This window comes from Zea mays, chromosome 1 (genome assembly GCF_902167145.1).
Source record: "Zea mays cultivar B73 chromosome 1, Zm-B73-REFERENCE-NAM-5.0, whole genome shotgun sequence".
Classification (NCBI taxonomy): domain Eukaryota; kingdom Viridiplantae; phylum Streptophyta; class Magnoliopsida; order Poales; family Poaceae; genus Zea; species Zea mays.
This window is the reverse complement of record NC_050096.1, coordinates 4,097,945-4,124,473: the sequence shown is the minus strand read 5'-3', so window position 1 is coordinate 4,124,473 and position 26,529 is coordinate 4,097,945. Positions and strand designations below refer to the sequence as shown.

The 26,529-nt window shown below is 52.2% G+C and overlaps 2 protein-coding genes across 2 annotated transcripts; both read left to right on the top strand.

Annotated features, from left to right (window-relative positions):
• The first annotated feature begins 5,452 nt into the window (after positions 1 to 5,452).
• On the top strand, positions 5,453 to 13,635 carry LOC100194239 (uncharacterized). Its single transcript, NM_001139280.2, has 2 exons — positions 5,453 to 5,839; positions 12,890 to 13,635. Exons 1-2 carry the CDS (start codon positions 5,627 to 5,629, stop codon positions 13,073 to 13,075), a joined length of 399 nt encoding a protein of 132 aa, NP_001132752.1. The 5' UTR covers positions 5,453 to 5,626; the 3' UTR covers positions 13,076 to 13,635.
• A 6,316-nt stretch (positions 13,636 to 19,951) lies between these two features.
• Positions 19,952 to 22,534, top strand: LOC100274260 (uncharacterized). The gene has a single exon (NM_001367786.1). The coding sequence runs from the start codon at positions 20,002 to 20,004 to the stop codon at positions 22,246 to 22,248; it is 2,247 nt and encodes a 748-aa protein (NP_001354715.1). The 5' UTR covers positions 19,952 to 20,001; the 3' UTR covers positions 22,249 to 22,534.
• Positions 22,535 to 26,529: the final 3,995 nt, after the last annotated feature.

Here is a 26,529-nt window from a genome sequence, read left to right as displayed (position 1 = left end):
TCGGGCTCCGGCCCGAATATCCAGCGAGTGCTCGGCGACATCCCTCGGTATGCCGGGCATGTCCGAGGGACTCCACGCAAAGACGTCGGCGTTTGCGCGGAGAAAGTCGACGAGCACTGCTTCCTATTTGGGGTCAAGCCCGGAACCGATCCGGATCCGCTTGGTGGTGTCGCCACTGGGGTCGAGTGGGACGGCCTTAACCGTCTCCGCTGGCTCGAAGTTGCCGGCATGGCGCTTCACATCTGGCACCTCCTTGGAGAGGTTCTCCAGGTCGGCGATGAGGGCCTCGGACTCAGCGAGGGCCTCGGCGTACTCCACGCACTCCACGTCGCATTCGAACGCGTGTTTGTACGTGGGGCCGACGGTGATGACCCCGTTGGGGCCCGGCATCTTGAGCTTCAGGTAGGTGTAGTTGGGGACGGCCATGAACTTCGCGTAGCATGGCCTCCCCAGTACAGCGTGGTAGGTTCCTCGGAACCCGACCACCTCGAACGTCAAGGTCTCTCTTCGGAAGTTGGAGGGCGTCCCGAAGCAGACGGGGAGGTCGAGTCGTCCGAGGGGCTGGACGCGCTTCCCAGGGATGATCCCGTGGAAGGGCGCAGCGCCTGCTCGGACGGAGGACAGATCGACGCGCAGGAGCTTGAGGGTCTCGGCGTAGATGATGTTGAGGCAGCTGCCCCCATCCATCAGGACCTTGGTGAGCCTGACGTTGCCGACGACGGGGTCGACGACGAGCGGGTATTTCCCCGGGCTCGGCACATGGTCGGGGTGGTCGGCCTGGTCGAAGGTGATGGGCTTGTCGGACCAGTCTAGGTAGACTGGCGCCGCCACCTTCACCGAGCAGACCTCCCGGCGCTCTTGCTTGCGATGCCGAGCCGAGGCATTCGTCGCATGCCCACTATAGATCATGAAGCAGTCGCGGACCTCGGGGAACTCTCCTGCTTGGTGATCTTCGTTCTTGTCGTCGTCGCGGGCCCTGCCACCCTCGGCGGGTGGCCCGGCCCTGTGGAAGTGGCGCCGAAGCATGACGCACTCCTCGAGAGTGTGCTTGACGGGCCCCTGATGGTAGGGGCACGGCTCCTTGAGCATCTTGTCGAAGAGGTTTGCACCTCCGGGGGGCTTCCGAGGGTTCTTGTACTCGGCGGCGGCGACAAGGTCCGCGTCAGCGGCGTCGCGTTTCGATTGCGACTTCTTCTTGCCCTTCTTTTTGGCGCCGCGTGGAGTAGACGCCTCGGGAGCCTCTTCCGATGGGCGGCCCTGGGGCTGCTTGTCCTTTCGGAAGATAGCCTCGACCGCCTCCTGGCCAGAGGCAAACTTGGTGGCGATGTCCATCAGCTCGCTCGCCCTGGTGGGGGTCTTGCGACCCAGCTTGCTCACCAGGTCGCGGCAGGTGGTGCCAGTGAGGAACGCGCCGATGACATCCGAGTCGGTGATGTTGGGCAGCTCGGTGCGCTGCTTCGAGAATCGCCGGATGTAGTTTCGGAGCGACTCCCCCGGCTGTTGCCGGCAGCTTCGAAGGTCCCAGGAATTCCCGGGGCGCACGTATGTGCCCTGGAAATTGCCGGCGAAGGCTTGGACCAAGTCGTCCCAGTTGGAGATCTGCCCCGGAGGCAGGTGCTCCAACCAGGCGCGAGCAGTGTCGGAGAGGAACAGGGGGAGGTTACGGATGATGAGGTTGTCGTCGTCCGTCCCACCCAGTTGGCAGGCAAGGCGGTAGTCCGCGAGCCACAGTTCCGGTCTCGTTTCCCCCGAGTACTTCGTGATAGTAGTCGGGGGTCGGAACCGGGTCGGGAATGGCGCCCGTCGGATGGCCCGACTGAAGGCCTGCGGACCGGGTGGTTCGAGCGAGGGACTCCGATCCTCCCCGCTGTCGTAGCGCCCCCCACGCCTGGGGTGGTAGCCTCGGCGCACCCTTTCGTCGAGGTGGGCCCGACGGTCGCGTCGATGGTGTTCGTTGCCGAGGTGGCCCGAGGCCGCAGGCGCGGTGTTGCGCGTGCGCCCGGTGTAGACCGAGGCTTCCCGCATGAATCGGGAAGTCGCGGCATGAGGTTCCGAGGGGTATCCCTGCCTTCGGGAGGCAGTGCTCTCGGCCCGTCGGGCTGCAGCGCCTTCCAGGAGATTCTTGAGCTCTCCCTGGATTCGCCGACCCTCGGTGGTTGATGGCTCCGGCATCGCGCGGAGGAGCATCACTGCGGCTGCCAGGTTCTGGCCAACCCCGCTGGATGCGGGCGGCGGCCTGACCCTGACATCGTTGGCGACACGGTGCTGGAGACCTTGGGGCAGGTGACGTATTTCTCCGGCCGGGGGTTGGCCCGCCCATACCTGCCCGACGTCCCGACGGATCGGCTCAAGCGCTCCTGTTCCCTCGTTGAGCCTGGCCTGCGCCTCGCGGACTTGCTCGAGTTGTCGGTCGTAACCCCCCGCCGGAGCGGGGACCACAGCTAGCTCCCGCGGGATGTCGGCGCGAGGCACCGGCCTAGGAAGATCACCGTCCTCCGGCATGCCGAGATGGTTGCCTTCGGAGGGATCCCCTAGCTCGATGTGGAAACATTCGCGGCTTGGGCCGCAGCCCTCGTCGTCAAGGCTGCGGCTTCCGTCGGAACAGTCGGAGAGGCAGTAGTCACATGCGGTCATGAAGTCCCGCATGGCACTGGGGTTGCCAAGTCCGGAGAAATCCCAACAGATGCTGGGATCGTCATCTTCCTCGGACCCAGAGGGCCCGAGGTTGAGACGTCCGTCAACCGGTCCCAAGGCGACCGCATACGAAACCCCAGTGGGGTTGCACTCGCCTCAATGAGAGCGCCCGCCAAGGCGAGGTCGTTTGGCGGGTTGAGGCCGAGTCGAAATGACGTAAGATGGGAGTTAGTCGGTACCTTTTGGTCGACGAGGAGCGACGTAGTCACATCGGGGACTGGTTGCACCGTCGTCCCAGGTACGAGGGCGAAATCCTGCAGGCTTTCTGCGAGCGCGCTGGCGTCGTCTTCTTGCTCGGAATCAACGTGTCGCGGGGGGACGGCGCTTGCCTTCGTCTCGAACGCGAGGTCGACGCCCGGCGTGCCTTCCGTCGGGGCGTCGGGGGCGTCGATCCGCTCGACGGCCGACGAAGCGCGGCCTCCCGCTTGGCCTTGATGGCCCCGCCTCCTCCTCCGTTGGCGGGGGAGAGGACGGAGCGAGCTCGAATGTTGTTCTTCCACCACGCGGGGAAGATGTCGTCGATTCCGCCGCCGGCGGGCGGGTTGTCGGCCGCCATTGTCGTTGTCGCGCGGTGGTGGAAGGAGTATCATGTCGTAGCTGCCGTCGAAGGACATGAACTCAAGACTCCCGAAACGGAGCACCGTCTCGGGCCGGAGAGGTTGCTGGAGACTGCCCATCTGGAGCTTGACGGGAAGCTGTTCGTCAGCACGCAGCAGGCCCCTACCTGGCGCGCCAACTGTCGGTGTTTCGAGACAGGGGGGTCCCTAAGCCGACGAGTGAGTGTGCTGCGTGCCCCAGCCCAGATGGGTCGAGCGCGTGGGCGAGCGCGAAGGGGGGAGAGGCGAGGTGGCCGGAGACGGGCGTGAGAGAGGTGGAAGTCCCGCGGCCTTCGTGTTCGTCCCGCGCCCAGGTCGGGTGCGCTTGCAGTAGGGGGGTTACAAGCGTCCACGCGGGTGAGGGAAGCGAGCGGCCCCAGGAGAGCGCCTGTCTCGTCCTCGTCCCCGCGCGGCCAACCCTCTCTAAGAGGGCCCTGGTCCTTCCTTTTATAGTCGTAAGGAGAGGATCCAGGCGTACAATGGGTGTAGCAGAGTGCTACGCGTCTAGCGGAGAGAGAGCTAGCGCCCTGGGTACATGCCAATGTGGCAGCCGGAGAGGTCTTGGCACCTTGCTGGCGTGATGTCGTGGCTGTCGGAGGAGCAACGGAGCCTGGCGGAGGGACAGCTGTAGGAGCGGTCGAGTCCTTGCTGACGTCGCCTTGCTTTCGTAAGAGAGCTGAGAGCCGCCGTCGTCACAGAGCTTGTGGAGCGCCATCATTGTCCATCTGGCGGAGCTAGCCAGATGGGACGCCGGTCTTGTTCTCCGTGACCTGAGTCGGCTCGGGGTAGGATGATGATGGCGCTTCCTGCTGACGTGGCGGGCCTGTGCTCTAGGTCGGGCGACGTGGGGGCTCCTCCGAAGCTGGGGTCGAATCTGTCTTCCGTTGCCGAGGCCGAGCCCGAGCCCCCGGGTCGGGCGAGGCGGAGAGCGTTCGGCCGAGGCCAGGGCGGAGTCCGATCTCTGGGGTCGGGCGAGGCGGAGTTTCGTCGTCTTCCGGGGCCGAGCCCGAGTCCGAGCCCTGGGGTCGGGCGGAGCGGAGTTCGCCGTCTTCCGGGTCTTAGCCCGAGTCCGAGCCCTGGGGTCGGGCGGAGCGGAGTTCGTCGTCTTCCGGGGCCGAGCCCGAGTCCGAGCCCTGGGGTCGGGCAGAGCGGAGTTCGCCGTCTTCCGGGTCTTAGCCCGAGTCCGAGCCTTGGGGTCGGGCGGAGCGGAGTTCGTCGTCTTCCGGGTCTTAGCCCGAGTCCGAGCCCTGGGGTCGGGCGGAGCGGAGTTCGCCGTCTTCCGGGTCTTAGCCCGAGTCCGAGCCCTGGGGTCGGGCGGAGCGGAGTTCGCCGTCTTCCGGGTCTTAGCCCGAGTCCGAGCCCTGGGGTCGGGCGGAGCGGAGTTCGCCGTGGCGCCTTTGGCAAGGCCTGACTGCCTGTCAGACTCACTCTGTCGAGTGGCGCTGCAGTCGGAGTAGCGCAGGCGGCGCTGTCCTTCTGTCAGGCTAGTCAGTGGAGCGGTGGAGTGACGGCGGTCACTTCGGCTCTGCCGGGGGACGCGTGTCAGGATAAAGGTGTCAGGTCGCCTTTGCATTAAATGCTCCTGCAACTTGGTCAGTCGGTGCGGCGATTTAGTCAGGGTTGCTTCTAAGCGAAGCCAAGGCCTTGGGCGAGCCGGAGGTGTGTCCGCCGTTAAAAAGGGGGGCCTCGGGCGAGACGAAAGTCTCTCGAGGTCGGCTGCCCTTGGCCGAGGCTAGGCTCGGGCGAAGCGTGATCGAGTCACTCGTGTGGACTGATTCCTGACTTAATCGTACCCATCAGGCCTTTGCAGCTTTATGCTGATGGGGGTTATCAGCTGAGAATTAGGCGTCTTGAGGGTACCCCTAATTATGGTCCCCGACAAGTAGGAATTCATCACTTTCTAGATCCTGAACCCTATGGACAACTTTATTTTTCTCTGCACGTAATTCTAATGATACTTAGATTCTCTACACAACCAGATTTTTCCTACAACCAGATTCTTAGAAAAGCTGGTGAGAAAAAAGCTGAACCAAATAAGACCGATACTCACTGCGACCCCAAGAGAAGAACAAAACTCCATATTTCTATTTTTTTAATGTGAGAAATACAAACCTCCATATACTTATTCATTTCGTGTAGTAGTTGTATTAGGCCTCCCTAAACTGCGTCGCCCTCTTTCCGGCCCAACCACGAACCACTCCTCCTACAGAAATCACCTGCCGGCCTGGCCTTTCCGTAGCTACAACCGAAGCCACCACCAGCAGTCCAGCACGACTAGCGGAATAATATCCACCGGCGACGGGAACGGGAGGCGGCGCGGCCGGAGATTCGAAGCGATGGCGTTCACGATGCGGGCAGTGAAGGTGCCTCCGAACTCGGCCTCGCTGGAGGAGGCCCGGCACCGCGTCTTCGATTTCTTCAAGCAGGCATGCCGCTCTATCCCCACCGTCATGGAGATCTACAACCTCGACGACGTTGTCACGCCCTCTCAGCTCCGCTCGACCATCGCTAAGGAGATCCGTAAAAACCAGAACGTCACCAACCCCAAGGTTCCATCCCGTTCTCTTTCTCGTCCCCCCTCTCGATTCGATCCCTAGGTCCGAGTCGAAACATTTACTTTGACTGCTTCTCTGATTTGGTTGCTGCTCGATCTGAGGGGCAGTGGAATCCGACATATGTTCGGTTGATTGGGGCTTGGAATCGTTCTTGATTGCCGCGTGGACTTGCGGTGTTTCATTCGAAGACAGTTACAGTATTGTAACCTGCTAGGCTGCTACCCAATGTTATAAACATAAATGTTTGATTGTGCATTTTCTTGTCACTGTACACCATAGTAAACTGTGAAGATGGCTATCAACATGAATCCTGCTAAAGGAATCATGAAAATTTGATACTTTAGGTGATCATTACTGCCTTACTGCAATTACTATGTGCCCGCGGGAACATATAATACCATGATAACTTATTATATATAAATGTGTTATACTGTTATGAGAAAAGAGTTTCGTAATCTATTTGTGATCCTAGTCATACATTTTTTTTGTTATTTTAATCTAGTTCGGTGCACATACGTTAGGTGTGTGGCCATATGGAGCTCCTCTAATTTTTTTCTGCATTTGGTTTAATTCTTTGATGCCTAATAAAGAATGGTTGTTCGGATATTGTAATATTATTTTCTTATAAGCACTATATTTGATTTGGTTCTCTCTCTTCAATTCTTAATAAACAATAATTCTTTCACGGTTCTCTCTTCAATTCCTAATAAACAATATACAAGCAAAATAGCAAAAGTACAATAACTAAAACTAAAACAGTCGGGTGTAGAAGGGTAACTCATATAGTCATATAGTCCCTAAACTGCAAACATGTCAAAACTGGTACTTTAATGGTGACAACAGAGGCGTGCTCCAAGAAAGAGTGGCATTTCAGACACCTTGCTGATTCAGATAGCAGGTTTGAACTTTGAAGAAGTACATGTACACCAGGCTGCACAGGCATACCACATTACCACCTAGCTGCTCTTCATTTGTCTGTCGAGTCTGAGGTTATGTGACTGCAAGCAGGTATGACCAGAAGAAAGGTAATGGAATCAGGCCAGACCAGCTATTTTGTCTGTCGAGTCAGAGGTTGTGTTTTATCTCAAACTTTAGTTAGTGATCATAAACTCTGTTCAGTATCGCATTATTATCATACAGTGCATGAGCTGCAACCTGACATGATTCACATACATTATTCTCATCCAACAACTAATTTACTTAGAAGAAATGTCATCCAACAAGTAATTTATTTAACAGAAATGTCATCTAACAAGTAAATTTGAAGTTCAAATTTTGATAAAAGAAGTGGTATATGATTCAAGCAATCTGATTCTACGACTACATGAAGCAAATCATCACAATGAAAAGTTGATCCCACGACGACGGTTTATCTCACTTCGTAGGCTTCTGTAGTACTGCTGCTGATCTGCATCCATTCCGCTATTGCCCACTTTCATTATTCTTCCTCTAGGCTCTAGCATTCTCTTCATATGCATACATTTTTGTTCATTTGCAACCCTTGTGCGCTCTATCTCAAGTCTCTCCTTCTCAATTTCTAGTGATTCGTTGAATCTTTCTTCTTCAGTTCTTTGTCTACATCAGCTTGTTTCTTTTTCTCCCACAAATTATCCAATGCCTCAATGTAACCATCAGCACCACCTCGGCGTAATAGTTGCTTAGCCTTCTTCCTGCCAATGGGTCTTGTAGGTGCATCACCCTCTGGAGTTGCATCGCCATTTAAGTTACCAGTCAAATCTATAACTGAAAATGTTGCCTTCTGTTTCTTGCAACCAGATTTTGTTGAAGCTAATTGATTCATCTTTTCATTCCACTTTGGTTCAAGTCGTAAAACATTCCAGCAGTGTATGAACTGAAATGACTTGTTATCTTTATCCTCAGCTTTGTACAAAGAGTATGCATTAGTGAGCTGCAGAATTCCAAATAGGAAAACATGAGTTTCATGTATGCATATTAAGTACAGCTAAGACAGTAACTAAAATTAAGGCATTAATTATTTTGTACCTTGTTTTCAAAAGTCTTTCTGCTTGCATTCCTACCCTCAATCCAGGACATACAGCCACAAAACTTATTCACACACTCTTGGATCGAGGCCCAGTGATGCATAAGTGAATTTTGGTTGCGATCTGGAAGAAATCATAGACCCTTGCCCAATAAGTAGAACATTTTTATTTTGTCCAATAAGAAACACTGCAAAGACTTGACAAAGTTAAACATAATTTCCAATAAACTGGTCGTAGACGAAATAAGTGCTTGATATTGATATATATACTAAACAGAATTACCGATATCAACTTGGACATAGCTAAACAGAACATGCCAACCCAATAAACAAGGTCATACTGAAAAACACGTGGTGGCATGCCATCACACAGCAAAATATCTAGAAACGAATGAAAGTCATTAAAAGACAATGATTAGGATATGTGTTTGACAAAGAGGGGAAGATGGGGAGCTAAATTCAGAGTTTAGTTGGTATCCACAATATTATTTATGAATCACTCATCTTAGGCTGCTCCATGGATCAGGGTGTAGCTACAAACATGTTTAGCTTGGTGCTGTTTGTTTGAGAAAGAAGCGAGGATCCACTGAAGATTTTATTGCTTGGCATAAAGAACTCTCACCTTTTGATTTATTTTCAGAAATTTGGAGAGATAGTATAGGGGGAGTAAACGATTATTAGTCAATATATAAGGAATTTGCTACTGACATCTAGCTAGGAACTGTTTTTTTCAAAGATCTGCTAGTCGCTGTTTTGGCAACATTGATGGGGTTCCATTCTCATTATAGTATTTTTGTGACTTTCATCGGGAAATTGGTAACAAAGTCCTTTATCTCCAAATTTGCCTTTGTTCAAACAAAGGGTTCTGCCTGCTTTCAAGTTTTATTCCTGAAAGCGCAGTAGCTAGTACTTGGCACAATTTGCATATTTCCAGTCTAGTTCATATTCCATTGTCAGGTTTAACTGTTCAAGCAAAACAATCCAATTAACATGCCTGACATGCATATTTCTTGGGTCAAGTTTCTAGCAACCTAGCATATGATAACAATACCCCATTACAAATATTTTTTGCCTACCATAGATATCAAAAGGCAAGCAGAGTCACATACTGGCTGTTTTTGGCAGAAACTATATCTCTTTTTATTTTCCATTTATTACAGGTATAAGAGAATTTGAGGGTTTAAGTCTCATAAGGCCACATGGTTTGGAGATAAAATATCGGAACTTCACTTGAATCCATGTTATCAAACATTTTGATAAACTGACCTTTCTGAATGAGTGTATATTTGAAACAATTCTTCATCAGATGATCTTGTTCCCCTAACAACAGGAAAGTGATGTGAACTAAGACCTTGATGCCTATGTGCATGTTTCCTTCTTAGGTAAACAGGAGTCTCACTTGTTTTTGCTTGAATCAATGCCGCTCTTTCCTGATTGTGCTTCTCTATCTTCCAAGGAAGCCTTCTTATCTACACAGACTAAGGATTTAAGATGTTCATTCTTTTCAAAAAAAGCTGTTGTTACCACAAAAGTACACAGTGAGCACGTGATTTTAGCTTACCTTCTTTAGGCTCAGGAAAATATTTCGCAAGCTGATACTTCTATATCAAGAGTGTAGGAGAGAAAATGAAAGCTATAATGAAAACGTAGAAGGGAGAACTAAATTTTCAGCGAAAACAATTGTTAGTTGTACAATTGTACCTGCAGATGGCGCTTCACATGATAAATAGTTAAACCTTGTACCTTCATTAGTTTCAGCACACCATTAGGAGTTGCTTTTGTAAAGATATGAAAGCAAACTATGTATTAAGGATGGTCTGTGCCTGTCAACTATAGACAACCTGAAAACATGTGAGAAATAAAGCCAAATGAATGTGGGTACTTTGTAAGAATTTCACCTAGGGATTTAAAATAGGTCATAGAACTTATTATGTACGAAACTCAAGTGAGACAAATCTCAAGTTTAAGAACTTCTCTAACTATCTGATGTTGTTAAGGTGTCTTTCTTTCCACTCTTCCCATAAATAACTATGGCAGAGAGAATCAAACTACACATAAGATCCACCAGATATTGATCAGGGTGTGGATTGACAAAAGAAACAGAAGTTCTGGGCTACCAGATATTGATCAGAGTGTGGATTGACAAAAGAAATAGAAGTTCTGGGCTAAAGAACCATCATTTTTGACCGATTTTTTTGACCGGAATAAAGAACCATCATTGTCAGTTAGTACCCTACTCAAAAGTTGATGTTGTATAGAATTGACAGTAACCTTTTTCTAGCTAAGCTGCAGTAACTGCTAAATATAACACATGCAATCTATAACCACCGGGCATGGTGCCTCTGCCACAAAGCAGCCTGGATTGAATTATATGTCAACAGCAGCATTTAATGGTCTTAGTTACCAACAAGCACGAAGAGTCTGAAGGCAAGTCAACTTGCCAAGTCAATTGTCAAATTTAGGTTTTTTATTTTTCCGGCTATGCTTGTGATGCAGTTTCTAGCCACAATCTGATGCAAGCTTTACATACTTGCATAATAAAGTTGTGCAATTTTGCTCACGTTGTTTTGAACATTTTTATGATAGATTAGAGAGGATGAGTTCTCCACAAGCAGTGATGAGTTGTGATGACTCTTATACAGTGATAGCAACCAATACCCCGCAAAGACAAAATTTTGAAGTGGATCATAATGAAGAGCCAAAAAAAAGAAAAAAAAGTCTGTCATTAATTGCACCATCAGTACCTTTGGGTGACCCCTGGACCATCATTGGCCGCCCATACCCCGAATCAGGCCAATCTGAGTACAGAAGTTGCATGTCGAGTGATAGACCCAGAACGAAGCTGATAGTCATAAATCATAAACAAATAACAAGTCATTCGTCACAAGTTATTTGCCGCAAGACATAAAACTAAAGAACAGCCATTTTATATAGAAGCAGAGAACATATAACTACTTAAGTTGAGAAGGTTCATGTGATCAACATTGTACTGTAAAGGTTTTCTTTTTGTTTAGATGGTTCAGTTATACGTTATACTGTTCTATTATGGTATTGAATCCACACCACTCATGCCAATTTGTCCCTTGAATGGCTGCATTAGGTTTTGGGACCTAAACAGCCACTGGTCTTGGTCTTGTTAATTTTCATGAGTTGGGACATCTTTGTTTTCAACCTTAGCTCACTTTGGGAACATGTGTGTGGACAGAAGCCAGTTGAAAGGATAAGAATAGGTGGCGTTAGCTGGGAGAAAGAAGTGTTTCTGCGGAGAACATGGAATCTTAAAAATTTTCAATCAAGCAAATAATCCCAGAGCAGAGTAGCAAACATGAGCATCATGGTGCAAGGCAGCTTCATGATGCATAGAAATGGGGCAGAGCACCACAGCATCAATGCATCATTTGATATAATTTTATCAACTAAGTGTGGCAGAGATGCGTATGTTGCGCTGGATATGTGGCCACACAAGGAGAGATCGAGTCCGGAATGATGATATACGAGAGAGAGTAGGAGTGGCGCCAATTGAGGAGAAGCTTATGCAACATCGCTTGAGATGGTTTGGACATATCCAACGAAGACCTGAAGAGGCACCAGTGCATATCGGAATAATTAGGCGTCCCGAAAATGTGAAGAGAGGTAGAGGTCGACCAACTTTGACGTGGACAGAGGCTGTGAAGAGAGACCTGAAGGAGTGGAATATTGACAAAGAGCTCGCCGCAGATAGGAAGGGGTGGAAGTGTGCAATTCACGTGCCAGAACCCTGATTGATAGTTTCGCTTTTCCTCCTTAATCGTTTGACCTTTTCTTGTGTCCATTTTAGATCTTGCTGGTCCTTGTGGGTTTTATCTCTTTTATGTGTTTCCCCGTTTCGTTGTTTTCGGTTCTCCTTTGCCTTTGTTTCCCTTTTCTGTTCTTTGGGGGTTGAGCTCTGAGGTTTTCATACGGGGTTTCATCTCTAGCCTACCCCAACGTGCTTGGGACAAAAAAGGCTTTGTTGTTGTTGTTGTTGTTGTTATCTTGTTGGCTCCTAATATTGTTAAAAGTCTTCTTTCTGTTCATCGATTTACCACTGATAATTGGTGTTCCATGGAGTTTGACCCATTTGGTTATATAATGTTAGAGGGATGTCAGACCCCTAATCGAGTTTTTTTATGTACAGAGAGAGGGGGGGTGGGGGTGATAGTGGGAAAATTGTTTTTTTAATCCAAAGGACCCGGTTCTATGTATGGATGTGGGTTCTATGTAAGGACTGATGTCACAGTATGGAAATCTGGTCTAAGAAAGATAAGACCGGCTTAGAAACTCCCACTGCTTCATGAACACTTGAAAATCATTTAGGGCATGTTTGGGAGCAAGAGGATTGGAGGGGCTAAAATCACCTTGCTATTCAAATAGCAAGGTGATTTTAGCCCCTCCAATCCCTTTGCTCCCAAACAAGGCCTTAGATTTAGGTCATTATCATCTCAAGGGAGTGAACATGATGGAGCAGCGAAGCTGTAACTAGATCCTAGTATTCTCTGAACAACTTAGTGTTGTCAGTCGTAGTTTTACATGGTCACAGTGCTACCCTGAAGGGCATCTACTTTGTGGTCTGCAACCTGAATCCAACACAAATTTGAGCAACCTTTTGAATCATTATTTTACCATGTCACAATCTATGCCTTACCCTTGGATCTATAGTTGAGCGGTTCTGTGCCTTGCCCTTATAACCTTCCATCACTTAATATTCGGATGTACGCTGCTTCTTTTAACCAAATGCCGAGTAGAATTCACTACCTAAAATATTTTGTTTGTGTTTTGCTTGTGCTAGTTTGGCAATGTATCACACATGTCATTGTTCACTGCTTTTAATGTATCTTTTCAAAGATAATCATTGGAGTGGCTTCGTTTTTTTTATCATTGTTCAGGCTCTTTATTATTTTTTTTCTCGAACGCGCAGGAGAACTGCGCCCCATTATATATTAAGCAGAGGAATAGAAAAAACAGAACAAAACAAAAAGGTTCAGGCTCTTTATTATTATTTAACTAATTCTGTTTGATCACAGGTGATTGATATGCTTCTGTTCAACGCGACGGAGGAGCTGAACAACATAGTCGAACATGCAAAGCAGCGCCATCATGTGATTGGGCAGTATGTGATCGGCCAAGAGGGCCTGGTGCACGAGCTGGGGTCGAAGGATCTAGGGAACTCTGACTTTCTGAAGAAATTCTACACAAGCAATTACTTCTGATCTGTGTTGCAGATTTACAACATCTGGTATACTCCGGGTGGTGCTCTGAATAAGACGACACTGAGGACCTATCAGGACCGATTGTTTCGCACTGGAGGTTTTGATCTATTTGGCTCTTGAATCCTCTGTTCAATGTGATACTGCTGTCAGCTGTTTGTCTTGTTTACTGTTGTACTTATCAAATTGATGTTGATGTTTTAGTCGATTCGAGTAATCGAGTCTACAAGATTGAACTTTGTTGCTACAGCGAGTACCGAGCAGTGCCCCCCCCCCCCCCCCCTTTTTTTTTTTAGAAACAGCCCTCAGCTTTTAGTAGAGAAAGGGACTAAACATGTCTTCCAACATAAAAACTAAGGGCCTATTTGTTTTAGCTTTTTTGTTTTTTGTTAAGCATGTTCGCTTGGTTTTAATTTATAATGGGTTCTACTCCTTCTACAGTGTTTTTTTTTTGGTATTGTGTCCGCAGGATTTCAAGCTATGATTCTTGTTCCAACATAATACTTGCCATGCAATGGCTGAAATATGTCAAGACTTATAATTACGATTACGATTAGTATATTATTGTAAAGATTTGGAACGTATAGAATGCATGTGCATCTAACTACTCCACTTTAATCCACCTCCAATCCAACAAGCCGACCATTTTTCGGACCCGTGACCCGACAGGTCGGTGATGGTCAATGCTGACGGCCTCCCTACAGTCGCCGTTGCTGAGCGTGATTAGAGCTCTTGGAAAATGGTGACCACCACTGCTCGGACAGTTCCAGCAGGGTCTGCGAAGCCTCTACGCACACTGACTGGAGAAGCGGTGGCGTGAAATTCTTGTGTGGGCTGATGCTGAAGAATAGACGACTTCCATTCCAATGACCCGCGTGCAATGTAGCCCCCAGTGGACATTTTATTCTGACACGGCCAAGGGTCACTCTCTCCGGTGGCATACCACACTCACCAGCTTGCCGAGATATTCAGGCAGAGAGACGCAGAGTCTCTCAAGCCCCATTGTTCGTTTCAGCCAGCCATTGATTTCTCAGAGTCAAAACAGCACAGACCAAAGTTCTCAGCTCAGCCCTTCTTTATTTGCCTGGCTAGTTGCCGTTCTCGGTTCTCCTATGTACGCGTATTTCTACGATTGGTGGTACTGCGAAGGCTGCTAGCATGCAGCTCACGCAGTCGTAGTAGTAGTATTACATACTGTGACTGTGAGTGCATTCTATCGTCACAGTCACAGTATATACCGGCCACTTGAAGAAAAACGCGTTGCATCGTACCGTATCTTTCTTGGTACCAGACGACCGACCGTAACGTTTGGTGAAGGCGTCGTCGTGGTCTTCCTTCCTTGGGCAGCAGCCAGCAGGCGGGCATCTTCCCTATCCTATCCTACTACCCTATCCAATCGCGGTGGCCCCCGGCACCCGGAAGCTGCCGATCAGCCCGGGCGCGCGTACGTGCATGCTTGACGACAGTGGCGCGCGTCTTTTTGACACACAGACAAAAGTACTGCCGTTTGCCATCATGCATCCTAAAAAAAAAAAAAGAAAACTGGAGATCGAGTAGAAAAATAGTCACAGCTTTTCAGGCCACGACAGGCGCGTGGAGATGCGCATCCATCGCTCGTCGTCATCATCGGCCTCGCCTTTTACGTGGTTCTTTACTTTTTTTCACCGCGCGTACGTGTAGTACGTGAAACTCGTGCTCATTCATGGTCATGGGCCATGCATGGCATGTTACCCAGCTTACAGCAGTGCTTTCGGGGAGGAGGAAGAGTCGTTTCCCTCTGTACGTACGTTCCCAGGAGTAGACGCTTTCCGACGGCACTACTCGTATATTGTACTAGTACTATGCTATAGCCTATAGGGTAGTAGCACGTCGTCGGTACGTACGTAGCTAGTACATGCCGTGCACGTCATATCATAATTCACCCGCGCGCGTTGCCGCCGCTTCCCTTCTCTCTCGCCGTCGCCGAGCATGGGTGCATTGCTTCGCGTGGCTGTCTGTCCTATCCACCCAGCCGGAGCAAATGCGAGGATTCTGCGTCAGTGCGTCGGCATATCATATGGCTGGCAGGCTGCCATTCGGTCATCTCCCACGTGGACTCGAGCAAGCTAGCCTGTTCAAATGGGGGTATGCATGATGGATGACTCGCGTAGGGTCTCTATCTCATCTGACGGCTGTTCCAGGACAGGATGGGCGTACAAGTGGAGCAGGGCAGGAGGCGGACGACGACGTGCCCATCTCGTTCTCGTGCAAGCAACAATCTCTCTCGATCGCTCTTGCCTAATCGATGTGCAAATGAGCTCCGGACGCCGGTCCGGTTTGGTCCGGTCCAAATCAGCCGGCCGCACCGGACTCCGGGCCACCCGTACGTCCCCCATTGAACGCACCCCGCTGCATGCACCCGTCGACGGACCACACGCTCCGGATTCGGATGCGCGCGCATCCGTGGACCGTGGGCCGTGGCTCGGATCCCGCGCGCGTGGATTACATCGGCACCTGGCACGTCGACGTCGTCAGCCCCCGGACCGCCGGCGGCGCGGCAAAGCTGGGACCTGCATGCCTTATATGATTGGTGGTCAGTCGTTTGGGATGATCCGGCGCGGGCGAATGATAATGGCGGCGGATACCGGGGTGGGCGTCGGGTCGTCGTCACGGCAATCGGCAGCACGTACGCGTGCATGCATGCATGCATGGGTCGCTTTCGTGATCATGGAACCGGAAGCAACGCTAGCTAGTTTGCGAGCTGTAGCGAGAGGGATATGTCGCTTCGGTTAGGTGCGTTTCATCTTGCCCGGTCCAAACGAACGGGCCGGGTCACGGCCTACTACTTTGACTTTTGTCTTCTTTGCTCTCTCAGTTTCCCGGCCCCTCACGCATCGGCATATACTTTTGGCTGGTTTTGACTTTTGACCACGGAGAGAGGGGGCCTCGTACCTCATGCGCGTGGACGCCGTGCATGGGGCCGTGACCATGACACAGTACGCGCACAAGCACAATGCCCAAAACGGGGTCTGCTGCTGGTGGTACGAGTCACCATGAGTTTTCTGTATTCCCATCCGGCCAATCTAATCATCAGCCGAAAGCTGATCAGTCAGCTCAACAGCGTGCACATTACATAATAAATATATAGAACAGAATAAACAAACGAGGCTACTTACTGGAGCGCAAACATACATATAATTCACCATACTTTTAGGTGCCGGGGGTTAGGCAAACGTATCATTCGATGGCTTGCATGCATGAGCATGATCAATCGTCGTCACCCATCAAACCTCCAGCGCGATGATACCCAACCGTGTTCTTCTGCTGGAAGCTCCCAGCTAATATAATGCTCTACAGTTTCTCTACCTGTCCCGATATCCAGATAATAAGGTTGATTTCTGGGCTAGATTACGCCGCCGCCCGGATCGCCGAGAACGACGTGCGTTGGCTCAGGATATCTGCAGTGAAGTGGGTTTCTATAAATTTGTCTCCTTGTACGGTACTACACAACCACATCACTATAACCGTAAAATATTATTTTCCATACCTATAACTAACAAATAATACGTGTGCACCGGCACAATCACGCTTGTTGTAACGCTTCCTGCTGGTTCCGATCCCTTGAAGGTCTTGTTAGTTTCCGTCGGATTACGCCCGGAATCGTTCCAGCTAATCAAAATTTATATAAATTAGAGAAGCAATCCGGTCAGGAATTGTTTCGACCCACCAATCCGGCAGAAACGAATAAGGCCGAAGTGTAGTAAGGAGAGGGGAGTTGTAGCGCACAGCGCTACGGTGGGAGGGTCACTCTATATGGCTATAGGAGAGGGTGACCCTCGCGGGTAGTGCTGCGGACAACCTCAGACTAGCCGCAGCGGTGGACGCTGCACCTCTCCCTCCCCTTGCATGCGGCGCGTAGGGGGCACCCTATGGCCGCAGCGGTGCCCCCTACAGCGCCCCCTACGTGTCGGTCTCCTTCTCTCTCCCCCTAGATCTAGCGTGTCACTGTTCATTACCCTAAACACTGTGTTGTGGGTCCACGAGTAATTGTTAGTAGATAAAAAATTGATAGTTGGTATAGAAAATGATATTTTATAGTAGTAGTGGGGTATAGGGGAGTATTTAGGGGGAACCGCTGCGGGAGATGAAAAAATAGGTGGGAAAATAGAGAGAAAAAGTGATATAGGGGGAAATATTTAGGGGTAACGGTTGCGGATAGCCTCAGAGCAGTCAGCGCTGCGTGCGCAAAATGCACACCTGCTGTGTCGTCGTCGTGTCACCGTGTGCGTCTGGTTCAGTCAGGTAGGCAAGCAGGCAGGCAGGCAGCAGCCTGCGCGCATGGCTGCATCAGGCGTGGGGGGGAATTGAAGATGGCAGAACAGCATGGGCCATGGCTGGGCCAAAGCGTGCGCGCGCTCGGCCAGCTGCCAACCAACGCCACAGGCCACAGCGCGACGCCTCAACCACGGCACCACGCGCGGTACCCAATCGGGCTGCCATGGCTCGCAGACCAATGGCGTCGAGTACAGCGCGTGGACTGTGGAGCGACGCTTCTGCCTGTGCGCGACCGGCCGGCCGGGCCGGCGGAACGGAACGGAACCCCGCGGCGCGCGGGAGGGCGAACCGAGGGAGTGCGTGCGCGCCCGTGCCTGTGCCCCTGTCCTGTCGTGCTGCCACCGAGGTGGTTCGTGCGCTGCTTGGAATGGAAGCCAACAAAGAGATCGGCCGTGCCGAGGCAGTGGAAAGTGGGGCGGCCGCATCCGCTACACATGGAGATGGTGCGCTGCCGCTCGAGCTCGACGTACGTGGGGCGGAGCAGGTGCTGCTTCTACTGAAGATACTACTAGTGTGCATTTTCATGCAAGGGTTTGGTGGACGAGCCAAAAGGGTTCTCGGCGTATCATTTCCAGACAGCGGAACGGAGACATAGTAGGAAACCAAGACCGATTATCATGGCATGGGGAGGATTAGATTATTCGACAAGATTGTGGTGCCTGCCTGCCAGTAAAGCCCCAAGAGAGCATAATCTATCCGGTGCGGTGGTGCGTGCCTCCCGAAAAACGTTTCTTTGCTGCCGCAGAGGACGCATCGGAATCCTCGTTTCCACGTCAAGATGTTGGAGGAGTACGTACTGAACAAGGCAGAGCCATACAGGCCCCTCGATCGCCCTCTTCGAAGAACAGTGGTGGGTGGGTGGGCGTACTACGTGTCTGAAAAAAACACCCACAGATAGACCTTTTTTAATCATTATTTTAAACTAAACTGTATCTACAGCTTGATTTGTGATCTACATAAAAAAGATATAGAATATCATGACAACAAGTACGTACTTGATTGCTTCCACTCGTCCATATATATATTTCCCCCGCCGATGGAGAGAGAACTAACAAAGGAACGCGAAAAGCGAAGTCGCAGACTCCATGACCCATAAGATAAACATCGTCCTTGAGAGACAAAGGTCTCTTGCTCCAATTTTATATTCCCATACGTACATCATCCACAACCGCAGCACTTCACTATCTCTCTTTTTTTTTTGTAAAAACAAAAAAGAAAAGCACCCTCCGGCGTCCGTCCCTATCTATCTATCTATCTATCATTCTCCCGACGCAAGGCGACAAGCGATTCCGGCGAGAAACGTTTTGGAACGCCGCTCCTGGCTGGCTCAGACAACGTGTCTGTCCACGCCACATACCCAACCATTCATTCGGTTCACAGAAATACGCAGACACTAGCGCTGCCGCGCAGGATTTGCCCCACCGACCCATCATTAGCGCTGCCGCAGACAGCTGGGGCCCCGGTACCCGAAAGCGTCCGCGCCGATCGCCATCACTACGGAGTCCCCACGGACGCCGAATGCGTGAATCGCACAGTGACACACGCAGCGTAGGAGGAGCGAGAGAGAGAGAGAGAGAGGGCCATGCGCATCAGCTAGCAGCACACAGTGACTGTGTGCTTGACACTCTGAAAAAAGAGTCTAAAAAGACGACGCGGGTCGCTACCGTCCGTCCAGCTCACGCGTGGCGCAACGCAAGAGTGGCGGCCGAGCAGCGGTCAGCGACCCACGGGCAGGGAGAGGAGGGGACGACGCGGGTTCGAATGATGCCGCCGCTCAAAAATGGCCTTGGCTCTCTGTGTCCGTGTCCGTGTGTGGCTCCTTCTGTTGCAAGCACCAACCACCCTGACTTTCGCCCGGATAGCAGCATTCTGTGACTGACTTCTGTCACACACACAAAAACATAGAGAGTGAGAGAGCATCAGTGCGTACGCTTTGTACTTTCACGAGGACCCATATATATCACCATTCTTAAAAAGAAGTTTTACCCTGCCTCTGCCGTAAACTGATGGAGTTACTCTACGCCACTACGTTGAGTGTTGCTTCAGGGACGAGAGCAATGCCGTACAGCACATGAGGCAAACAGATAAAAAAAGAAAAAGGCGTGAGAAATGAATGGAGGAGCGTGACGCGAAGCCACGGCCACGCTAAATCCATGGACCTCGCCGGACCGGGAAGCAGCCCCAGGCTTTCTACACGAACAAGGACCCCCCGGCAAACAGCACCGCTCGACACGTCGTTTTCCGGCCGATCCAACGGCCGCCTTGGCCACCGCCCACCCGGGGACGGGGGAAACAGTAAACGCCAGTGCCATCAGCATCGCCATATACCAAATGGAAATTCAAAATCGGCCCAGTAGTCCTCTTCCTCCTCCTCCCCCCCTGCTTCGATTCTGCTCGCCAGCTCACCGCCAGTGCTCTGCGCTGCCTGCCCATCACTCACTCACTCACTCCCCCCACCCGGCGCACACTGCCGCTGCCTGCCACCACCCTACATAAACCCCCGGCACCCCCTCCGTTGTTGCCACGCCACTTCCCTCCCCGCACCCTGCTCCCTCGCTTCAAATCGATTCGGCGCTACCGAGCACCAAACGCCAAGGCGGCTGCTTACCAGAGTCATGCGGACCCAAAGAAGCCTCCTTCCCCTGCTCCTGCTTTCCGCCGCCGCGCTGCTCGCCGACGCGCAGGAGCGCAAGAACTACGTGGTTCATCTCGAGCCGAGGGACGGCGGCAGCACCGCTTCGTTGGAGGAGTGGCACCGGTCCTTCTTGCCGGAGGCGACGCTGGACTCGGCGGCGGACGACGGGCCGAGGATCATCCACTCGTACAGCCACGTGCTGACGGGCTTCGCTGCCCGCCTCACCGACGCGGAGGCGGAGACGCTGCGGCGCAAGGAGGGGTGTCTGCGGCTGTACCCAGAGGAGTTCCTGCCGCTGGCGACCACCCACTCGCCGGGCTTCCTCGGCCTCCACATGGGCAAGGACGGCTTCTGGAGCCGCTCCGGCTTCGGCCGCGGCGTGGTGATTGGGCTCCTCGACACCGGCATCCTGCCCAGCCACCCGTCCTTCGGCGACGCCGGGCTGCCGCCGCCGCCCAAGAAGTGGAAGGGCGCCTGCCAGTTCCGGTCGATCGCCGGCGGCGGGTGCAGCAACAAGGTCATCGGCGCGCGCGCGTTCGGGAGCGCGGCCATCAACGACTCGGCGCCGCCCGTGGACGACGCGGGCCACGGCACGCACACGGCCAGCACGGCGGCGGGCAACTTCGTGCAGAACGCCGACGTGCGGGGCAACGCGCACGGCACGGCGTCCGGGATGGCGCCGCACGCGCACCTGGCCATCTACAAGGTGTGCACGCGGAGCCGGTGCTCCATCATGGACATCGTTGCCGGCCTGGACGCCGCCGTCAAGGACGGCGTCGACGTGCTCTCCTTCTCCATCAGCGCCACGGACGGCGCGCAGTTCAACTACGACCTCATCGCCATCGCCACGTTCAAGGCCATGGAGCACGGGATCTTCGTCAGCGCCGCGGCGGGCAACGACGGCCCCGCCGCGGGCTCCATCACCAACGGCGCGCCATGGATGCTGACGGTTGCGGCGGGCACCATGGACCGCGCGATACGCACCACCGTCAGGCTCGGCGACGGGCAGGTGTTCGACGGCGAGTCGCTGTTCCAGCCCCGGAACAACACCGCGGGGCGCCCGCTGCCGCTCGTCTTCCCGGGCCGCAACGGCGACCCGGAGGCCCGCGACTGCAGCACGCTGGTGGAGGCCGAGGTGAGGGGCAAGGTGGTGCTGTGCGAGAGCCGCTCCATCACGGAGCACGTCGAGCAGGGGCAGATGGTGTCCGCGTACGGCGGCGCCGGCATGATCCTCATGAACAAGCCGGCGGAGGGGTTCACCACCTTCGCCGACGCGCACGTCCTGCCGGCGTCGCACGTGAGCTACGCCGCGGGGTCCAAGATCGCGGCGTACATCAAGTCGACGCCCAGGCCCACGGCGACCATCACGTTCCGGGGCACGGTGATGGGCTCGTCCCCGGCGCCGTCCGTGGCCTTCTTCTCGTCGCGCGGGCCGAACAAGGCGAGCCCGGGCATCCTGAAGCCCGACATCACCGGGCCCGGAATGAACATCCTGGCGGCGTGGGCGCCCAGCGAGATGCACCCGGAGTTCGCGGACGACGTGAGCCTGCCCTTCTTCATGGAGTCCGGGACGTCCATGTCGACGCCGCACCTGAGCGGCATCGCGGCCATCATCAAGAGCCTGCACCCGAGCTGGTCCCCCGCGGCGATCAAGTCGGCGATCATGACGTCGTCGGGCACGGCGGACCACGCGGGCGTGCCGATCAAGGACGAGCAGTACAGGCGGGCGAGCTTCTACAGCATGGGCGCCGGCTACGTGAACCCGTCCCGCGCCGTCGACCCGGGGCTGGTGTACGACCTCGGCGCCGGCGAGTACATCGCCTACCTCTGCGGGCTGGGCATCGGGGACGACGGCGTGAAGGAGATAACTGGGCGCCGCGTCGCCTGCGCCAAGCTGAAGGCCATCACCGAGGCGGAGCTCAACTACCCGTCGCTGGTGGTGAAGCTGCTGTCCCATCCGATCACCGTCCGCCGCACCGTGACCAACGTCGGGAAGGCCAACTCGGTGTACAAGGCCGTGGTGGACATGCCCAGGGCCGTGTCCGTGGTGGTGCGGCCCCCGGTGCTGCGGTTCGCCAGGGCGAACGAGAAGCAGAGCTTCACCGTGACGGTGCGGTGGAACGGGCCGCCGGCCGTCGCCGGCGCCGAGGGGAACCTGAAGTGGGTGTCGAGCGAGCACGTCGTCCGGAGCCCGATCGTTATACCGCCGGCCAAGGCCGCCGCGTAGGCGTAGCTCCCAATCCAATCTGCTTGACGGCCGGCAGGACCGTTCTCAGCTCGTGTCGTGTCTCCGAGGATGAAGGTCATCAGTATTCAGTAGCTTTAGGTAATCGTGAGTGCGCCCGGTGTACGTATGGCGAAGGAAGTAGGCAGGCGACTGTTGTATAGGCTGGTGGAGGCAGGGTACCCGATCATCTGCGACGCAGCAAGCTCAGCTGCAATGGCAATGGCGCCCGTTCGTTCCGTATGTAAAAAAATGGCGGAAATAATTAATCGCATCGAAAACCCCCAAACCCGATCATCTGTCTGTTGCTTGCCTTCTTAGAAAATACAACCACCAGTCCACCACTACCCCTAACCTAAGTATCAGTAGCTTACCTTTTGCTCCGTCTAGAATCTCCATGGCCAGTACTCCTACTTTGCAGTGCTGAAGGCCGAAGGGGTCCCCATGCCATGACCATGCATCCATGCCAGGATGCCAACGCGTCTGGGCTGGAGCCATAGGCTTTTGATTTGATCTCACTCAGTACCACTACCACGGCACTGTCTGTCTTTCCACTCCCACCCAAGTCCCAACGGCAAACCGAGCTCGCTTTGTTGGAGCTGGGGCTCCAAAGAAGACGACGACGGCCGTTGCTGCCCTGCTGGGCCGCTGCTGACTCCACTCGATCGCCATTGCTGCCAGCCAGGAAACGTCACAGGAGTAATAGCGAGAGGAGAGGGCCAGAGACTATGGCGAGGTCGCGCCATTCACGGAAAGACGCGTCCCCGGCCCGCGCGTACGTTGGAGCCGCCATTAACTCCCGGTTTGAAGTGCCTGACGAAAGGGCTCGTCCATGCGCTTTAAAAGGCGGCAGCATAAACACATCACCTCCCCTTTCCAGCCTGTAAAAACTCATTCACTTCCTGCGCTGCGCCGCCGGACGCGCAGCAGCAAGTTACTGCTGCTGCTGGTACCGCTCACTAGCTAGGACGTGCCGGCAATTGTTGCCTTCTGGTCTCTGAACCTGCCGCATACGCCGCACGCGTACGAGAAGCCCACCGACGACGACGACGACGAGGAGGAGAAACTGTTCCAGTTTCAGCCGCGAAAAGCAGGATCTTTCCGAGGCCATTACGCGCGGCGCAAAGCACGTTGACGAGCGGCAGCAGGGCCTTTCCACTGGATTTGCGCGTACGTGTTCTTGTGCGCCTGTGCCATTAACAGTGAACGATGCACTACTGCCCGGGGGAACCCTGCTCTCGCCACTGCGCATGCGACAGTGTAATTAGTGGGTAACAGCGGCGGCAAATGTTAAGGACGAGGACGCTGTGGTGGGTGGTGCTACCACCATGACGCTGTGGTGTGGTGGTGGGATCTACCAGCTTTTCCCTCCTCCATCACCGCTTCTCACCCGCTCGGCCGTAAAGTTAGTTAACGCCATCATAACAATAACATGAGCCCAGCGCGTCCAGTCGGCATTGCGTTGCAGGATCGAACAAATAGGGTTCAGGGAACAAAATTGCTCAGGCGGTCAGGCCTTGAAGGGAAAAAAAACAGTGAATGCCGTTTGGCGATTCAGCAGCAAGAGTTCTCGTTATCTTATTCTTCTCGTTTTTACCCTAGCAAAAGCTAATAAGTGGGGCGCAGCATGCCCAGACACCCAGTGTCATGCCACTCTCCTGTGCTGCATCCGGCGTGGCCGTCATTGTGGGTTGCATGGCTGTCCCATGATCACGAGCCCAAGCGAGAAGGGCGGCAAGAGGACATGAGAACAGGTGAGGTTAGATTGGGATACCATCATACCAGTCGCGCTGTGCTCGCTGGGGTGATGAACTGGCCGATCTTTTAGGACCGAGATATAGTACTGCAGCCCGATTCTATATGGATTTTAGAAAATATTAATTTCATGCGAAATTTATATTTTTGTCCCTATAAGGACTGCTTTGATGACCCGAGATCACGAATAGATCCATGGGAGAATAATCCCTTGCTATTCAAAATAGCAGGAAGATTTCTCTCTATGGATCCCCTGGTATTTTAGAAAAGACAATATCCTCCCCTGGTATTTTATCGCTACAAGGTATGGCTACACCTTCAAGATCAAGTGCACCTTCATATACAACTTCATCCGGTAGTCTATCATTTTCTTCCTCTGCTCCCTCATACTCAGCTCAAAGTCCAATGTGTTCATGAAAGTCGGTTAGAAGGCGGGTGAATAGACGAAACCTAAAATTTAACTCAAAATAATCCAAAAATTGATCTGAGATAAGTAATCTTAAGTGATAGAACAAGACTCTTAGTCCGAGAATTGACTAACTTCAATACTTGATATTGTTGCACAGAAAATTGCATGATTTAGACTTAGCAATAATATAAAACAATGAAGAACTTAGGGAGGAGATGGAAAGTCAAATGGCAAACACAAATCAAGAGATACACGATGATTTGTTACTGGAGTTTGGTTTCACAAAGAAATCTATGTCTCCGTTGAAGAGTTCACTAAGAACCGGTTCTTTCTCAACCATTTTCTTCCTCAAGTGATCACAAAGATCGAACTTGAGTATTTTTCTCTTTTCTCAATGAGTTCAAGGCTCTCTACACAGTTGGAGGCTCTTGATCGCTTTACACCTCAATGGGAGCCTACCTTCAAAGCTTATGATCACAACACAACTCCACACTTCAGCTCATAGAAGTGCTCTAGCTCTTTTTCTCACAAATCAAGGCTAACTTTGCTCTCTACTCAATTTGTGGGATTTGGACTATTTGATCACTTGGATGTGTTTCTCTTGTGTATGGACTCGTTTGCTTAGCTCTTGGATGTACAACACACTGATTGGGTCATATATATACGTTCCAAACCCTCACATAGCCGTTGGAACTCCACTCCCAAATCTGCTCTAAAAACGTGTGCAGAGGACCTCAAACAGACCACTGATTGTTCTTGCCAAATTAGTTACCATTGAATAAAGTTATCAGCTTGTTAGCACTTGCCGAACTGATGGTTGGCCATGGTCACGACTCACGATTAGGCCTGACTTCCCGGTCTAAGGTGGACCATACAACAGGTACCCCTGCTTCCATGCTTTGCTAATGTTGAATAATTAGATAATTTCCAGATTAAATTCTGAATATAAATTATGACCAAATTAGAAGAACTAAAATAAAAGGTTAAATCAGATGGTGCGTACTGATCAGATATACTGATAGATGGCGCGAGCCGGAATCAGCAGGGTCGACGACGTCGAAACAGCGGAGTTGATGATCAGCGGAATCAGCGAGCAGTCGCGTGAGGACGCTTTCCAAAAGCCTTATTCGCCCTCTCCCGGTGCATGATCTCGAAGGGCGAAGGGTTCCGGAGACCTGCTCTCCCGATCGCAGATGCACGTTGGCGGTTGGGATGAAAGGAACTGAAGGCGGCTCAGTTGTGAAGACAGGCGAAAGCGAAAACTAGAATGATTTGGATGCTGGTGGCCAGACGCCTTTTATAGGGCCGAGTCCGCGAACGGATAGCTATCTGCGATCCGATCTGCCCACGAAAATCTCGCGTTCAGTTTAGATTTTATAGCGATCGGTTAGGATTCTGATCTTAACAGCCAAGCAACCAAAAAATTAAAACAACAAAAGTGAGCCGCGCCCCCGCAAGGCGAGGGGCCGGATTTTGGCGGACCATTCACGCGGCGGACCATTCACGCGTATGTCGTGCGCCCTTCGCCCCGCCCCGGCCAGGCGAGACAAGCGAGCGTGTGTGGCTCTCCACACTCTCTTCTCATACAGGACTTGATGAGTGAGTGTGACCTTCATATTTAAACTAGTTCCACTGCACTTGGACTATCAATATGCTACTATTGGTTCCACCATTCCCTAGCCATACACATATATGAGCTTTTGAGATTTTTCTGGAATTTAGTTGAATTTTTTAATAGGGTCTAGCCTATAAATCCTAATAGTCAATTCATCTTTTAGTAATCTTTCCTCTGGATGAACCTGTTAAGGTCATCGATGATGGACTGCATTAGCTTCTGGTCTAAGGCAAGTGTGTTGACAGTGGAGAACCACATAAGTGGCACACCGTCAGTCGCAAGGGGCAAGTCAAGGATTCGTGCTGAACCTGAAAAGTTATCAAACGGGGTTTAGTCTTACTTGGAATAAATAATTCTTTTGCCTTGAAATATATATATGGTGAGGCAAATAATCATATGGAGGGGCAAATTGAACGCCCTCTGCATGTAATTTGGCCAGCCTTGATGTATACGAGGATCAAACCATTATTCCAGCAACTAATCTTATTATAAGATTAGGCTCTTG

Excerpts from the sequence above, each read along its gene's own strand:
- LOC100194239 (NM_001139280.2), top strand. The coding sequence starts at position 5,627 with ATGGCGTTCACGATGCGGGCAGTGAAGGTGCCTCCGAACTCGGCCTCG. Across the intron at positions 5,840-12,889 it reads AGAACGTCACCAACCCCAAG|GTGATTGATATGCTTCTGTT; the intron begins GTTCCATCCCGT and ends GTTTGATCACAG.
- LOC100274260 (NM_001367786.1), top strand. The coding sequence starts at position 20,002 with ATGCGGACCCAAAGAAGCCTCCTTCCCCTGCTCCTGCTTTCCGCCGCC.